Source organism: Grampus griseus, assembly GCF_964374135.1.
Source record: "Grampus griseus genome assembly, chromosome: 1".
Taxonomy (NCBI): domain Eukaryota; kingdom Metazoa; phylum Chordata; class Mammalia; order Artiodactyla; family Delphinidae; genus Grampus; species Grampus griseus.
In genome coordinates this window covers 9,475,890-9,494,636 of record NC_139017.1, presented here as the reverse complement: position 1 = coordinate 9,494,636, position 18,747 = coordinate 9,475,890, and the positions used below count along the sequence as shown (strand labels likewise).

The 18,747-nt window shown below is 35.8% G+C and overlaps 1 protein-coding gene across 1 annotated transcript; it reads left to right on the top strand.

Annotated features, from left to right (window-relative positions):
• Positions 1-209: 209 nt before the first annotated feature.
• On the top strand, positions 210-18,498 carry RGS21 (regulator of G protein signaling 21; the record flags this gene model as incomplete). The annotated part of the gene is made up of 4 exons (XM_082674490.1): positions 210-311; positions 507-624; positions 3,767-3,933; positions 18,295-18,498. The coding sequence occupies 4 exons, from the start codon at positions 210-212 to the stop codon at positions 18,496-18,498; spliced, it is 591 nt and encodes a 196-aa protein (XP_082530616.1).
• Positions 18,499-18,747: the final 249 nt, after the last annotated feature.

The following is an 18,747-nucleotide window of genomic DNA, read 5'->3' as shown; positions in this document are numbered from 1 at the left end:
GTCTCAGAGTAGGTAAAGACTTCTCAAAATACTATAAATAAACATTTTTAAAATCATCACATGTTAGAAATCCTTAATCGAAACTTTAAAAAAACTTTTTTAAGATGCATAATTATGAAATGGACAATTCTGGATACTGTGAAAACTTAGAAAATAGTTCATTCGTCATTATTGCTATCATGATAACTCTTCAGGAATAGACTAGTGTAATGCCGTATAAATTAACAATTAATATAGCTGAGAAGAAATTCACGAGCCTATGTAGAACAATGAGCAATCTCTCTCGTGCCTTTATTAGAATTCAAGAATTTGTAAGTATTATTAACACTGTTGGCCAGATTAATAATTTGCTGATGTCAAATTACTTCTCACTTTGATTTGCTATTGCTCTCTACTGTGGAAAACATTATATAATTCTCGTTGACCTTTTGCAGTTTAATTCATGAAGCAAAGCTAATTTAAATGATATAATTCAATAAATACACATAACTCAAATATTACTATAGGTTATAGAAGAAAAAGATCACAATGCTATTGTCAAGGGTAGATGCTGTTTCCACAGGTCACCAACTACAGAAACAACAGTGTGTTCTGAAAATATGAATACACTTTTAACCAACCAAGGTAAGATCCAACTAATAATAGGTTTAAAAATACCATGATTAAAATAAAATCATTAAATTCTGAAAGTTGTAGTCATGTTATACAGTATGAGTTTGATCAATATTTGAAGAATGAGATTCCCAAAACTCACACAAATTTATACAGGCCCAAAGTTTAAATGGAATTAGGTTGGGTCCAAAATAAGACAAGATGATAGAAATTCCAAACGTTAAAACAAAAAGAAAATCCCAAATAGGAAGTGATAAAGTTGTCATTTTCTTAGACTCATTATCATTTGATGTATATCATGACTACCTTTGTTACAAATTGAAAGACACATACAAACTATTGAAAAGTTGAAAATTTAAATAAATCACTTGTTTTTCATGTCCTGCAGGCTAAAATAAAGTTTAAGTATCAATATTTATTTCAAATGAGTTCTTACTTTAGTGAATACAAAAACATATTTAAATGTGTGTGTATATATTAATATGTACATTGTGGATATATATTTTCAATTAATATGATGGCTTAATAAGGTAATTTTGGTCAATTATAAATAAAACATCTAAGAATTTAATACAAAATAGTCATTTACAAAGATATGTAGAATTCTGCTTTTGTTATACATAATCCTGCTTGGCAGTATTTCTGTTTCATATGGGATAGAAATGACATTATAGAGACATACATAGAAAATGTTTGAAATGCAGTATTGTTTGTTCTAATCAAATGGCATTTCCACTTTAAATTTATAAAGTAAATATCAGAATATTAGAAAAGTTAAAAACATGGTAAAGCTGAATAAATTCTTCATGGCTGTTTATTTATATGCACAATTAGACTGAAATAGACAAAATTACACTTTCATTTTATGATTCTCAAATAACTAATTCCCGAAGCATAGACATAAAATAATCCACAGTACACCTAGAATCCAACTCAGGACATATATTAAAGATGTCAGAGATACGGAATTGCATTTTTGTAAGCTTCGAATGGCGTGTCTCTTTTTTCCTTAAATACATAACCAGCGGGACAGATCAGGTTTGCTAAGAGTCTCAGGAAGGTATCTGCAGGTGGAGAGTTGGCTGGGACAGCACCGCAGAACAGAGACATGGAAGGTGTTAAATGAAGGCAAATGCTTCCACCTGCAAACCTCCTGGGATTTTGTACCTCACGCCCGCATAAAGCAGAAAAGTCATAGATTCATTTGCAAAGCTGTTTGGTTTTTGCTTTTTATGAAACCAGAGAAATAGCTCTCATGCTTTTTAATGCTGTAAACGGTTAAACGACTTACCATATGACCTCCTTGTCTTTTGACCTGAGGATATGTCTCGCATGTATTAGTGTGGCTTCTGCCACCTATTGCTGACCTATTCTACCCATCAGCCCCTGCTGTGCCTAAGCAGTAGCCATTCCCTCCTGTAGAGAGTCCTCAGATGACATGATAGTAATTGTATGTACCATATTATTCCAAAGTCACTCGACATCCTATGAACATTCAAATTGTATGTATGGGGTAGACGAGTAGTTCAACAATAGTGTGTCCAAGACAGAGATAACTAGCCCCAGTTTTAATTGTTTACTCTGTTCCCTTGTGTCCAAACAGAGCAATAGGAGGAGAAAAGAAGGAAATGGTTGTTAGTTTGATGTAGCCCTGCATTAAAATAGCAGGTGGGAAGAAAATAACAATGGTCTCTTGATCTCTAACTTCCTGTCTCTGAGATGCACTGAGATAACCCTCACTGGGAAAAAGCTTCATATGCCTTAATGACACACAAATAAAATAGTGCCAGACATGAATCTACAATATTCTTTCAGTATTATTGCTTAATCTCCTATATAAAATAGATTTTAGTTTAAACTCTGTTTAGACCTGTCCAATTCACCATTGTTTGGACATCATGGAAAATTTTAACTGTGTTACTAAGAGGATTTTTATAACCCAAATATGTGTCACAGAATCTCAGAAGCTTCTCAGATGTATTTTTAAATGCAAGAAATGTGCAGTTAATTGAATTTTTTATAGTGCTCACATATTAACAACATCCACACTCTCCCATATTTCTACTGAGAATTTTCATTGGTACCTGAAAACCCTTTGCAGTGACCTGCTATTTCAACTCTATTTCAAATAATTAAAAGCTTGTTAAATCTATTTTTAATAGTGTTTTTAGACACTTTAATCTTGCTCCATGAAGCCCTTTTCTATTTTCTCTCACTAATCTTCACTTTCCTTCCAACCTGCAGCAACCTACGAACAGCTAACTTAGGCCCCTTTCCCATACACTTTTTTCCGATATTTTCTTTTTTGCTGGTCAATTTTTCCTTTCCCCCAATTCTCCATAAATTTATTTCTCTCTACTTTGAGACCTGAAGGGTCAGCCCTTCAGCACACAGCCAGGGAGGAGCTGCTTTGAGCGCAGGCATGGGGGCCCCCATGGCAGGTGGAAGAGAAACCCACCAACGTGTAGGAAGGCAAATCCCTCTGAGCGACAAATGCGCCAAAGGGTGTTTCCTCCTCGGAGAAACACAGTCTCACTTATGATCAGACACTGCCATCAGAAGGCGCCAACTGAAACTGAGTAACACGAACTGAAAGGACTGGCTTAGTTCAGGCAACTCTGGGAATTTGACAGTAATCTTTCTAACCTGCTACCTCTGTAGAGGCCCACTCTTAACCATCCTCGGCCTTAAAAGATTTATTAGAAGCATTACCTTCCCAAAGAAACTCTAGGAGTGCCAAAGAAGATTTCGGGGCACATTTTAATGTGGAAACTAGAGAAAGGAAGAGTCTAAACAGGTGGTCACAAACTTTATTTATGAATGCAACGAATAATAAATGTGTAAATTTGGCTGAAAATAAGATAATGGGAAGAGGTGGGACCTATGAGAATCCCAGACTTCAAGCACTACCTGTTATTATTCAATTTAAAAAATGCTAATTGTAGAAATACAGATATAAATGTTTTATGTTTATGACTACTGATCCAAAATAAAGTTTTCTAAAGTTAAAAACTAAAATATATAAATGTTATATTTAGAGGGATGATAAATATTTGCCACTGAATCCTCAAATGCTCACCCTATACAACGTACTTGTTTTGGTCATATGACTGCACTGTGTGATATAACAAATTTTTTCTCATATATCTTATAGCTGGTCTAGATGCTTTTCGAACATTCCTAAAATCAGAGTTCAGTGAAGAAAACGTTGAGCTCTGGCTTGCCTGTGAAGACTTTAAGAAAACAGAAAGTGCAGAAAAAATTGCTTCCAAAGCCAAGATGATTTATTCTGAATTCATTGAAGCTGATGCCCCTGAAGAGGTGGGTGAAATATTCCACAATAGTGAATATTTATCTGCTAACAAATCTGCTCCCCACTGAAAGGCGCGAAGTCCATCTTGAGGGAAATTAAATTGTCACTATGTATTCAAACAGAAAATGTTGGTAAATTCAAAAAGAAGTTCCTTACCGTGGTCCTCTGGCACTGATTCAGCAAATATTTTAAAGCACCTTCTATGTGCTTAAAGGTTTCTGTTTTCTGAGCACGACACGCAGGCTCTTAAAAATAGTCTAATATGTCAAAAATTAACAGCTCTACAGAAATCCTACTTAAACGTGCTGCTGGATTTCAAATTCACTTTCATTCCCTTTTGTAAACCACGGAGGTCAATTTGGAATAAAATTTTTAAAATCAAAAAGGTATGTATGTGAAGGAAAAAACAACTACTAACCAACAGTGTAAATTCTTTACATTTAGTACTTTGGAGACCGACAAACAGCATATAATAATGTCTTCCCTTCCAAAAGAGGGGTTTGCTTACCTTTATTTCGTTGATGGGTGTTGGGCTGCACCCCGCTGGCCTACGAGGCCTGCACTTGCCCAGCTTCAAGACAAAAGAAAGAGCCCGGACTCAGCGAAAGAGTCATCAATGGTTTAATGGATGGCGGAGCTTAAATGTCTGAAGCAAGGTCCTGGAGCGACACCCCACCATGTGTGGTGGACGGCGGGCAGGACGTGGTGGCCGACGTCACAGGGGAGTCGGGGGGAATAGGGAGGTTACCATTTATAGGGGGAATTGCCATCAGCTTGGCTCATCGGTTACCAGGGAAACCAGCAGAGGGGCAGGGCCCTCTTAGCCCCTCTGGCTAAGTACCTTCTTGGGGCAGAGGTCTTCCCTTATTAAACTATCAAAGGGAAGCCATTCTGATATAAAGATTAGATCACTAGCTGGGGCTGAGGGGCAAGTATGTAGAAAGGGCCTTAGAGAGAAACCTGCAATGACTCCAAGAATAGACCCCATAAAGTGTTTTATGTGTGTAACATCTCATTTATATTTGACTTCATTTCCAGAGCCAGACCATGATCATCTCTGCACACCCCCTTAATGTTTAACTATATATATATTTTAAAACTTCTTTGATTCCTCACTAAATATAACATATGCAGAGAGTTTTAATGCATAAGCAGCAAACAGGAACCTATATGAAACTACTAGCACCAAACATAAACCACTAGCACAAGTCATCATCTTTCCCTAGAGTTGAAATACTGATATCCTCCTAAGTGACAGTTACTAAATTCTCTAATCCAAAATTAAAATTCATGGTATGAGAAGTTATTGTACTAGTGAGAACAGAGGACAGCATAGATGAAAGGCAAACATTTCCGAAAATCTAGGGCATAAGGTTGCCGTATCGATAGTTCAAGTTTTAGATGGACATTAATTACTGTAGCATATATTGGTAAAGTATAACATCACAGACATGTGAAACAATTGAAGCTTAGCCTGAAGTTCAAAGGGGGAAAGAGAAAAGAACATAACTCCTGTGGAGCTATTTCAACATTCATTTCCCAGTCACTATCTAAAAATCAATAAATAATTCCAGAAAACTGAAAATGTATTATATAAGATTTGTCAAGTTGATTAATGTCTCATTCCCTAAAAGGCTTTGAAATCAACTCTAGACATATTCTACTTATTGTGGTATTGGTTTGAAAGCCAGATGTTTTTCTTCTTTATGAAACCATCTACTGAATGATTATTTTAAGACAACATTCTCAAATATTATGTATAAAAAATCTTCTAGTAAGAAATGTAATCTTTTAATTATAGCTGGATTCAAAGTTACAATATATAATAAATTATCAATTTGGACAAAATAGTTTTGTTTTTTTCCTAATCTTCCCTTCCAAAATAAATTTATATGGTAATAATTTAAAAAAATAGTACAGCTACTATTTTAAGACATAAAACTTTCATACTTTTTAATAATTTGTCCATCTAATTAATTTTTACTACATAAAATATAATTAAATTTATGGCTGCTTTTCAAATAATAGATTACATTGTCTCCTTGAAGTGTCTAAAGAGGTTATTATTGGGTATGACAAAATTCTCATTGAAGACAAAGAAGTGTGTATACACATTTACAACAGTCATTGTCTTCCCAATTATTTGCCATTAATTATTTCCAATTCCAATTACTAAAGTGCATTTGTCTCTTATATACCAATTGCAGTCTTTAAGGTATCTCTCTATAGTCCGTCAGTTACACATTAAATATAATATGACTGTTAGTATGATTCATTAAATGGAGTTATTTTTGAGTGCCTGTTCCCACAATGAAGTCACAGAGTAGAAGGGGAGATTGACATGTGATAAAAAACAGTCAAATACAAAATAAGCAATTTAATAATTTAAATAATTAAAGTTTGTTATTAGCACAATGGGAAAGAGCGATTAAGTCTATCTGGAGAATTTAGGGACCGATTTGCCGGGTGGTTCACATATGAAAAAGATATGTCATTAAAAATAAGCAATATTCGTCAAGAGAGCAAATGAAAAAAGAATACTTCAAACTGCGGGCACAGTGTGTAGCCTGGATGTACAAAGCTCCCTAGCGTTTTCCAGAAATCACAAGCATTTAGATACTGCTAACAAGAAGCAGGGGGATAAGGCTGGCCAGGCAGCAGTAGAGATAAAGAGAGGGTGGGAAGTAGCTTAGATTTATCTAGTAGGTGGGCTTCACATGACAAAGTGGTATATTTGATATGGAGGTTGGAAAATATGATTTTCCTAAGTGGAAATTAATTCAAGAATGAGATTCATATGACAGTATTCTCCATTTTTCTATATTCAATTATAGCTGTAAAACTGACTCTCATAAAGAATCAAAATTATAACCAATTTCCTTGGTAGAAAACCCTAAAACAGAGAACAATGACAAGGTCACATTATCCAGATGTCTATTAAATCCCATTTAGTTTCTTTTCAACTTTTTATGTCTTTATTTCCTCACCTATAAAGTTGCAAGCATGACAATAATTTTTAATTGATGCAAATAGACAATTTACAATTAGACTATATACTAAATTTACCAAATGATCCCTATCTATAAATTGATGTTAATAATGGTTCTCAGTTTCCTATTCTAATAGGCAAAACTGCACACAAAAATTGAAATTTCAGGTCTCTATGAAAGATAATAATAATCGCAGTGGACCTCATGCCCTCTCCTTTACAGTGTTACCATCTCTCTGGTTTCTACACTCATCATGTGATGCAGTGGAAAACCTGAAGGTTAGAGATACAGATTCAAATCCTGTAATCTTGTGGTGATCTATTTCACCCCTTTGAGCCTTAGTTTCTACATCTAAAAACGTATCTCTGAAAAAGCATGTAGCAACCACACAGGAGAGATGAGAATGATGAATGAGATCAAGTGTCTAGGGTCTACATGGGGCAGAACAAGTTTTAAAAAGTGTAATCCTTTTTTTTTTTTTTAGTTGGAGTATAGTTGCTTTACAATGTTGTGTTAGCTTCTACTGTTAATCCCTTTTTTCTTTACACAAGTCATTGTAAGTGCTACTGAATCTACCTGAAAACATCCATTAACTAACTTCAAAGAACACTTGAGGAAAAGCCACTTTAAAAGACTTGATAAACATATATATGTGAACACAAATTAGAAAAACATGACAGCAAATCACTAGTTTCAGATAGAAAGAGCTACTCATTGAATGGATTGTACCGAAATATTTTCAGAAGGTACTGCAGGAAAAAAAAATAACTGTGAGCCAGATATTTTGACTAAGTGATTTGAAAATGAGAAAATTATTAGATAAGCAATATATATTTTAAAGTGGCCTTACTTTGCACACAGTAAGAACTTGTGAGTGGCAAAGAAAAAGAATTCTTAAACTTGTATTTATTCTTCCTTCAATTCGGACCACTAATTTCATAATATTTGGAAATTTTCAAAAAAATATTACTTGGTTTCAAAAGAATGTAAATCTTCAAAAAATTAAATAATATTTTTATATTCAGCTAAGACACTGACATATTTTAAGTATTTATGTTTTATTTATATCATTTATATATATTATGTTTGTATCATCACTCCCTTATATTAGAAAGAAAATTGGTCAGGATGGAAAATATGTGATTAAAGAGAAAACTATGTTGATTGTCATTCTGTGAGATTAGAAAATGTTCCAAATCATACTACATTGTAATGTTGAAAACTTAATATAAATTTAACTTCATAGTATGACCAATCCAGGAACCAATACATTGGCAGTTTCTTAAGTAAAAAATATTAGTATAAAATATTTAATTCCTAAATGTATTTATTAAATGTGAGGACATCATAACATGAAACAGAAGAAACTACAGTCATAAAGGAAAAGATGTCTTAATGGGTTGTGCAGGACGCTTTTTAAAATACCTGTCTGGATTTTTTGCTTTTATTTTTATTGTAGTACAATGTTATTTATTGACTCGTATTTTTATTTCACATCAATAGGTGCTTATTCTGTGCCTACGATTCACCTTCATTAGATAAATTCCCTCCATTGGAAGGGAAGCTGGGTCTAGGCAAGAGAACAGGTAATAAACACAGAAGTATAATGCAATGTTTTGTGTGAATGAGGCAGCTCGATAAGAAAATTCAAGAAAATAAAACAGGTTAAAACTATAGTTTGGCTCAAAAGAAACTTTCAACCTAATTGGGTTAAAAAATGAAATTTCTAGAACTGATTTCTAGGACTAAATTAAGTTCTAATTTCTAGAACTTTGCTATTTTTTTCTAGGAAAAAAAATAGGAAAGCAACAAATGATTAAGTGCCAAAAAAAAAAAAAAAAAAAAAAAGAAAAGTAAGAGGTGAAATTGTTTGCATTATACCTAAAAGGACATAATGATTGAATAGTTCTGAGGCAGGATATTGAGATAAGGCCTTTATTTTAAATGAGGTTAGTTTTAAACTGAGTCTTGAGGGAAGAGATAGATATATGAATTCTTGGTAGAGAGAAGCCCATGGGCAACTAGAGGCGTTTCCTGATATTACTGGAATGCTAATTTTGTATCTTCCATTTTGTATTCCTATTTTCTTTGCGTTTTTTAAGTGTCACTTCCACAAGGTGCTGATGTTATTTTGAGTCTTGGTCCTGCCCCACAAGTTGCTGCTTGCCAACAGTACCCCCCAGCTATTGAATCACCTCCAGATAAAATGTTTGCTTGTTTATTAATTTCCTAAGTTTCTGTACACTAATCAATAGACAGGTGTCTATTACATACCAAGCACCTTGCTGGTGCCACTAAGAAAAAGACAGTCTCTGAATAAATAAAGCCAACCATCGTGGTGGGAAAACTGTAGTATAAAAAGGTAATTAAAATAAACTTCCATGAGTGTTGAGATAGGGAAACACAGGTGATGTGGTCTCATGCAACAGAAAAATCCAAGTCTAAGGGATCAGGAAGTGTACCTCAAAAGAAGTTAATTAGTAAGCTTTGGTCAGAAATTTGAGCGTAGACGAAAACAAGACAAAATGGGAGGAGGGAAGGATGATAGTAGCGGAAGTGGAGGTCAACCAAAGGACCCACTGGTGCCTAGAAGGCTAGTCCAGTAGTGAAAGAAGCCTAGTACTGGGTGCCTTGGAGTATAAGTGCAGGCAAGAGCACCTCCTGCAACCCAGTGATTTCTGCTCCGTATTTATTTTGTCTTAAACTAAATGGATCTCTTAAAAAGGAAGAGACAGAGAGACAGAGAGACAGAGAGAGAAGGAAAGAGGAGAAGGAGAAGGAAAAGGGGGAGGGAGAGGGGGAAAGAAAGAAAAGCAGAGCTAAAGAAACCATAAGCCACATCTGTCCAGGGCTTTTACATGGACTGTCTGATTTGATCATCATGTTCACTATCTTAGGGAGGCATTACAATCATCTACCCTATACAGGTGAAAAAATGAACTGAGCCTTAGAGAGAAAATGATGGGTCCTACAGTCATTAAGGTACACAGCTCATGAGAACATAGGTCTTCTGCCCAGGCTTTTACATGTTAAACTCCTTTCTTAGATCTACCACTTATTTTCAATGTTCATGACACAGCCTGGGAAGCTTGGTGTTTATGCTAAAGGCAAAAGCATAAAATTATCTTGTCACACAGAGTCTATCTTCCTTTCTATCAAAAGCTGTATTTCTCTTCTCATATTCCTTCTAATTTGTATAACTTCTTAAACTGTAAAGCAAAACAAAGTGGCAGGAATATTTCTTCTAATAACCTGCAGTATCATTTTGGTCCTCTGAAAGAATGATTGCTGCATTTCAACTCAAAAACAAAATGCTCAGCTGTCTGTTTGTTTTTTATTGAAGTATAGGTGCTTTACACTGCTGTGTCAGTTTCTGCTATATAGCAAAGTGAATCAGCCATAGGTATATATATAACCCCTCTTTTTTTGGATTTCCTTCCTATTTGGTCACCACAGAGCACTGAGTAGAGTTCCCCATGCTATACAGTCAGTTCTCATTAGTTATCTATTTTATACATGGTAGTGTGTATGTGTCAGTCCCAGTCTCTCAATTCACCCCATTCCCCCTTCCCCACTTGGTATCCATACTTTTGTTCTCTACGTCTGTGTCTCTATTTCTGCTTTGCAAATAAGATCATCTGTACCATTTTTCTAGATTCCACATACATGCATTAATATATAATATTTTTCTTTTTCTGACTTACTTTACTAGGTATGACAGTCTCAAGGTCCATCCACGTCTCTGCAAATGACACAATTTTGTTTCTTTTTGTGGCTGAGTAATATTCCATTGTATATATGTACCACATCTTCTTTATCCATTCCTCTGTCGATGGACATTTAGATTGCTTCCATGTCCTGGCTATTGCTTTTTGAATTTGCACATGTCCCTGCACTACTTAATCTTGGATTAGCATGATGGGGTTGGTGAAGGAAACCAGTCAATCTGACTCTCTTTCAGCCGCTCCAGATAACATTTGCTATCTACATCTATTTTTAACAATCCATATCCATCATGCTTTTATATGTTATGATCACATACATTGGATTATTTTTTCCATTTCTCTTGTCCAATTTAAGGTATTAGTACTGCCTCCCATCTCGTGTCACTTATTTCTGTCTTTAAAACCAATCATAACAAAAGGATACAGTCCTGTGCAAGACGGATTCCTTCTTGACGTTACAAACTTGGCTATTCTCAACTTTTATAGCCGCCCTTGAGAATGTATTTCAGGATATTCGTGTGCGTTTAATGATGCCAAAAACGAAGTAATACTAGAGGTTTTAGTGGTGATTAAACAGAATTATGTAACCAAAAACATGATTATAGGCGGTTTTAATTTGAATAGTAATTTTTAAGCTCTGTTGTGAATGAGGTCTAGGAAGCTGCCTGCCCTATTTGAGCAAGGCGTTTTACATATGCATGCACACACTTTTTGCATAATGACAGTCTCCTGCTACACTATACATTCTAAATGAGGAAAAGTCTATCTCATTTGAATGTGAGAGCTCAACTGAGAACTTTTCATTCAAATTATGTAAAAATATATAAAGCACAGTTCAGGGTCACAAGAGAGCCAAAAGGTACAGTTTAAAATGCATTCTTCCTGCTAAAATAATTTGTTGGAAGCCAAAAGAATTTAAAACTGCTAGTATAGAAGTGAGGAATTGGCTTGCATAACTTGCAGTTATCAAAATCACCTGAGTATTAAAATATCTCTGGTTCATTATAATAATATCGTTTTTAAACAACCATCACAAACACCAGTCAGAAGGTAGTCATTTTAATGCAATGGATTGTTGTCAATGTCAGCTGTGTCAAGGCCTTTTCAAAATTGACAGGATTTAAAAGCTGCTAAACAGCTGCGATGACATCTCAGCTGTCATTCCATGAGAATCACAAGCCTAAGTCTTGTTTTCTGAGATTGGCAGTGCAGTGGTCTCAGATAGCTAAGGTAATTCATGACCTTTTGAAAAATAAGCAAATTAAAGGTATTTCTCAGTATCCTTGAAACTTAAGTGTATCCGTAGAAACAAAATGCAAGTGATTATTCACATCGGTAAATAATATAGATAAAACTGTGTTTATTTCATCAGTCAATACGACATTCAACCCATGCTCCGGACCTACTAATTTGAGATCCTCAGACAAGTCTAAGCTTCCCTGCAATTCCCAAGCAGCTCAGGAGGGACTCAAGACCACACAGTTGGAAGGTCTGCATCTCTAGAGGGTTACCACCTGATAAGATGTCTGTCTTCAAACTACTCCAAGATTAACATCTCCTCTGTTCTTACTTTTTGAGATAGAAATTGATACAACTCAGCCAAAAGTCAAATTTGAGATAAATGCAAAGTTGGGGGTGCAGTTCGCAGACATGCCTTCAAAAGTGATTATATTAAAGGAATGTATATGTCAAAATATATATTAGGCCTAATATTTTCACTTTTGTCCTGATACTGAAATTTCAGGGAAGTCAAGAAGAAAAGACAAGGCACTTTGGGTAGACTATTCTCAAACCTCACCCGGATTGACTCCTCAGGAGCATTTAACAACGGTGATCACCCTCTCTTAACTGAAATACTATCTTCAGTTGGCTTCTAGGACTCAATTTCTTCGTCTCTTACTGACTCCCCCCCTTTTATAAAAATAAATTTCTTTATTTTCATTTTTATTTATTTTTGGCTGTGTTGGGTCTTCGTTGCTGCACAGGGGCTTTCTCTAGTTGTGGCGAGAGGGAGCTACTCTTCATTGTGGTATGCGGGCTTCTCATTGTGGTGGCTTCTCTTGTTGTGGAGCATGGGATCTAGGTGCGCAGACTTCAGTAGTTGTGGCACGTGGGCTCAGTAGTTGTGGCTCGCAGGCTCTAGAGCGCAGGCTCAGTAGTTGTGGCTCATGGGCTTAGCTGCTCCGCGGCATGTGGGATCTTCCCGGACCAGGGTTTGAACCCGTGTCCCCTGCATTGTCAGGCGGATTCTTAACCACTGCGCCACCAGGGAAGCCCCTTCACCACTCTTTAACAACTTATTTTGCTGTTCCTACTCATAACCCAGCACACACTATCATGAGAGGAGGCAGTTCTCCTCTACTATCTGCTTACATTTACTCCCCCAGTGATCTCTTCCAGCCCTCTGGCTTTAAGAGGGCATCTCAAACTTAAACAAATCTGAGTCCTAATTTTCTTCTCAAACCTTTCTTCTACCTGAGTCTCTCCATCTCGGTTAATGGCAACTCCATCCTTTTTGCTCTGGCTAAATAGCTGATAGTCATACTTGGTTCTCTTCTGCTTACATGCCTTATCCAACCCATCAACACTCTGTCATCTCATTCTTCAGAATATTTCTAAAATCCAGTCATCCTTAAAGATTTTGTTCCTCATCCCAGCTCATAAATATTCAATCACAAGTTCCATCTATTCTACTTTCTAAATACCTTTGAAATCTATGCATTTCCCTTCATTCTCTGTGACATGACCCAGCCTAATCCACCATGATTGACCACCTGAATTTCTGGTATGACTTCCTAACTTTTCTTCCCTTTATCCACACCTAGTTGTTATACCATATAGCAGCCAGTGATATGTTTTTTTCAAACATGTGTTTATTATCAGTACTGCACTTAAAATTCTCCTCATTGCTCTCAGGTTAATTAAAAATTATTTAACAAGACCTATAGAAGTCTATGTGGTCTGGACCTTCATGCCTTTCCAGACTGTTGCCCTTTTCCTCCTGAAAACCCACTGGGCTTCTTACAGTTTTCCCTCCCATGTCCAAGTCCCTTCCTTAAACTTATATACCCATAATAATACCTTGATTCTCAGCTTACAATCTCATTTCTTTCAAAAAGCTTTTTTTTCAGAAGGTATATTTTTCCCTTTGGATTACTTTCTCAAAATCTGTCTTCTTGTCTGACTTTCAACATAATCATCTTTATATAGTCAGATCTTAGCGTAATTCCTAAGCACCCATTCAGTGAAATACTTTAAATGAATAAATTACAGAAATGACTAGCAAGAAACAACTACTTTTTCAGATGAGGTGGGTTTTTTTCCCCAGAAAAATAGGGATGATAATACTATCCATCTTACAAGTGTGTGTAAAGTAGCCATATAAAGACTTAGCACAACAGTAGTAATATCTGATGAATGTTAACTATTATTATTTACAGTTAAAGTAATCATCTTTAAACATTCTTAGGGTTATTTTAGAGATAATGACATTGCTTAAATATTTGAAAATGGGAGAAGACACAGTCACCAAGGAAAAAAACCCAGGAAGAGAAGACTTGGCCAAGAACTTAGATAATGCATATCTGCTCTGCTCATACTTTGAGGGACATGCAGAGAAAAAAGAATTAATGAAAAAAATAGGGAAAAGATAGCAGATAAAAGATAGGTAAATTCCATGCCACAGGCTACTGATTTCCCTTTGTAGTGACAAATTTTCTCTCTCTGATTATCAGATTGAATACTTAACATTAATAGAAGCCATTGTATCCAAATCTGTTTAAACAAGAAATCAAATTTCTTAAGATTTTTACATCAAAATAATGTATGATGATAAGGAAATTACAGTGACTTTCCGTCTGTGATCAGGGAAGGCTTCTTGGAGGATATTCAACTTAAGCTGAATCCTAAGGGATTTAGGATAATCCGTACAGAATAAAACTGTGGAGGCAAGTGGGATTTTAGATGGTGAAACAGCATAAACGAGGGCTTTAGATACAAAATTCACTTTCGGAACAGAACGTAGACCAACTTTGTGGATATCACCAAAGATAAGTAGGAGATGATTTCAAAACAACACTTTGAAGTCCAGGTAGGAGGAAGCTCAGATGCCAGGGTAAAATGTTTAAATTTTATGCTATAGAAAGTGATGCCTTGTCAGCTGAACATTCATATAATGAAAGTGATATTTTGGTGAAACTGATATAGTAATGCTGTCCACAGTGTGTAGAAGGGGAGGTATCAGGTAAGAGGTAGATTCCATGGTTTAGGGAAGAGATTACATTATAAAAGGTTAAACTGGAGAGATAGGAGTGAGAATGAAAAACAGCATTGTGAAATTACAAAATAAAAGGTGAATAAGGAAAGCACATACACACACACACACACACACACACACATACACACACACACACAGAGGGAGAGAGAGAGAGAAAGAGAAAGAGAGAGCGAGGGAGAGAGACTAGAGGGTAAAAGAGGTGGCAGAGATGATTCTTATGTTTCCAGCTTGAACAATTTGGAGGAAAATAATGACATTTATACAAACACGTGGGTGTGATAGTTTGTCACTGACATTAAACTGAATTGCCAAGACGCAGCTTCAAAAGACTACTGATTATCTCCTGGGAATGGTGTCTCTGCTCATCACTTAGCTATCAAGAGCTGATGTTGGCAGCTTCTTGGTAGGAAAACAGGCAAATCAGAAAAGTGAGAGGGATAAGTCAGAAGTACAAGCTTAGTGTATCTGAACAAATCATAGTAATTATCAGTATCATATTGAAATGGAATAGTTCTGCTTAAAATTTTACCATGATTTTTAACAAATGTAGAGCTTTTTTCCACTTTGTTTGTACAACATGCATTTATTGAATCCTTACACTGTGCAAGGCATAGTGAGGGGCAGGCAAAATGTCAATCTTATCTAAGTAACCCAAAGCCCTTTCAGAGGTCAGAAAAGGGGAAAAAATCTACAAGTAAACCTCACAAGGTAGATGCTATTTGAATGTAGTCTTAAGGACATAAAAGGTTGTGAAAGACTTAGGTGAGAAGGAGTGATTTTCAGCTAGACTGGGATGGTATGGGAAAATATTCATCCATAACAAAATATAAGAAATTGGAGGGGCAGTGTCTACCTTAGTGGGGATACAGGGCACACGGAGAGGAGAATAATGTATAGGTTTGGACCATATTGTATAGGTCATGAATGCCAAGATCAGGGCTTTGGGTTTTTTAAGTAGAGAATGAGGAGATACTGAAGGTGTTCAGTTCTGATTAAAATAATAAGGCAGCACTCTGCACCAGGCACACACTGGCCCTACTATCAGTGGAAACTCACCCAATGACTGAAGGCCTAAAGGAGTTAACTTGCGATATTTACCTTTATTGGGGATATAAAGTTCAACAAATTGCAGATGACACCATTAAAGAACGAACAGCATAGTTGAAGGAGGAAACGGGCAACATATATTCTCATATCCCCACAACACAAGATAGGATTTATGAAACAGATTATACTAGATGTTCAGAAACCACTACAAGATCTTGGTAATACCCACTACTCATTGATTCCGTCCATGAGGCAGGCACTATACTAGATTCATGACATGTTATCATGCCACCTCCCCGCTCAGAACACTTCAGTGTCTTCCCATTGCTTCTAGTAGAAAGATAAGAACCCCTTACCAAAGCACATAAGCCCCCCAAGACTTGGCCTCGACCTCCTCTCCCAACCTGGTCACAGGAACTTTTTTCTCACACCCTGCACCCCTGCCATGCAGGTACGAGGCTCTTGAAACACAACGAATTCTTTCTTGCCTCAGGGATTCTGCATTTGTTTATTGTGCCAGAAATGGTCTTCCCCAGATTCTTAGAGAACCTGCTTCTTCTCATCGTTCAAGTGTAAATATAAAATAGTACTAGTTATAGTATTAGTATAATACTAAGACTACACAGAAAGTATATAGTATTTTCCCCAAATATAGAAAGCACCTGGCACATAACATACCCCAAAATATTTGTGGAATCAATGATTTTATGGATCATCTCACTTTAATTCTTGCAACCACTCAGTCAAGAATGGCCAAGCTTCAAGATAAAAAAGCAGAGCTTGAAAATATGAAAGTAACTCACCCCAGGTCAGCAACATCATAAGTGTTAGAGCACAGATTGGAAAACTATTCTAAAATCTTACCAGTACGCCACACCATCTTCCTGTATGAAGAAGCAGAAATTGATTCCTTCGAGGAAGTTGCAGCATTTCATCTGGAACTTTGACAGAGGACCTGAAAGGATGATCAAAGAAATACAAAGCAGATGTAATCTGGATCCCTGAGTAGCTGAAATCGCTAAAGAAAGAAAATATCAGTGAGCAAATAGTGGCCTTTGATGATTCTTTTCAAAATAAAGTTTTTTTCTTTTGTTCTTTTCCTACAATAATAATACTGAAATAGTTTGATATTACTTATCTCATTTAGTCCTTAAAACACTCTAAGACAGATGTTATTATTATCCTCTCTTATACCATAGAAATCAAAAATTGAAGGAAACTGTAGAACTTGCTTTACTCATATGAATAGCAAGTAAGTAGCAGAGGAGAGATTTGATTGAAGGTCTACCTGCCTATCTTTTAACTTCAATTCAATAAACATAAATTGTTATTTATAGTCTTTTACCAGACCCCCAAATTCTGGCATTTTTATAGTCTCCCACATTTTACCAAGAGACATTATAATTCTATTCAACAAATATTTACTGACTATTATGTGGCAGATAATTGGCTAAGTGCCAAGAAATAAAATGATAAATAAGACAGATATAGCACCTGCCTTTGGTGAGCTTTGAATTTTAAGATTCAAATCTCTTTCGCGCTTCATGAATATTTTCAGTTTAAGTAAAACAACTTGGATGTGAAATTTTCTGCTTCTCAAAATATATCCTGGAATATGGGTAGAATTGGACAAGTATCTCCACAAGGTTTGGGGCATTTTACAGATTTGCAGGTGAATGGTGTGTTCAATATAATAGATCTCTATTACACCTTGCTAAGAATAGTTACATGTGGTAGTGCTCAAGGGACAAGAATATATATACACACACACACGTATATATGTATATTCCATGGGAGGCATGGTGGTCTGTGAAAGGGGGTGTTATTTGGTCCATTTTGGCAAACAAAAAGAAATACAAATTAGGATGAAAAGCAGCATTATGGGAAACAACACGGGGAGGTATGGAGAATGGGAATGGATTGGTGAAAACCAACCTAGTAAATTCTAATTATTGCTCTGCCTATGAAAAGTACATTTTACATATTAAGGTCAAAGTACTAGAAAGAAATCAAGGATGGGAGGGAAAAGAAATCTAAAATCATAAAATTTCTTGTTTGCCTTTCACTTTGCCATTTTTTGTAATCTCAAAATAAGGCTTGACCTCTTCTCTGTCAATGCCAACACTTTCAACCTAGGAAATGTAATTAAACTGAACATGTGTTCTGCATTCCAGAAAATGAATATGTGACCTCTCTGTTGTTTAGATTAGATTAGATTAGATCAGATTAACTTTGTGTTTAGAAAAAAAATTCAAATCATATGTGTATCTACCATCTGTTTAAACCACGCGTTCTTTGATTAAACTAACGCAATGAAATTTGTTTCCACAGATTAACATTGACTTCAGTACCAGGGACCTCATCTCAAAGAATATTGCAGAACCAACTCTCAAATGTTTTGATGAGGCTCAGCAGGTGATCTACAGTCTGATGACCAAGGATTCTTTTCCTCGATTTCTAAAGTCAGAGACTTATAAGAAACTGGTAAATAGCAAACAGGTTGGAAATCATAAAAAATGGCTCCCTTTCTTGTAAAGAAGGTAAATGACAAACTAACCATCAGATTATAATTAGGGGGAAAACAAGTGATAGGATAGATCAACTCAATCACTATACTTCAAGGCTAGAATGTTTTAAATATACATACACAATGTAAGTTTTTCTAGGGTTTAGAATTCATGTTTTACTCCAATAGAAAAATAATATTTTATATCTGAAGCCTGAATGTTTAAGTCATTTGTTTAGAATGTGTTTATTCTATCAGGTACTTAAAAATCTCCTACT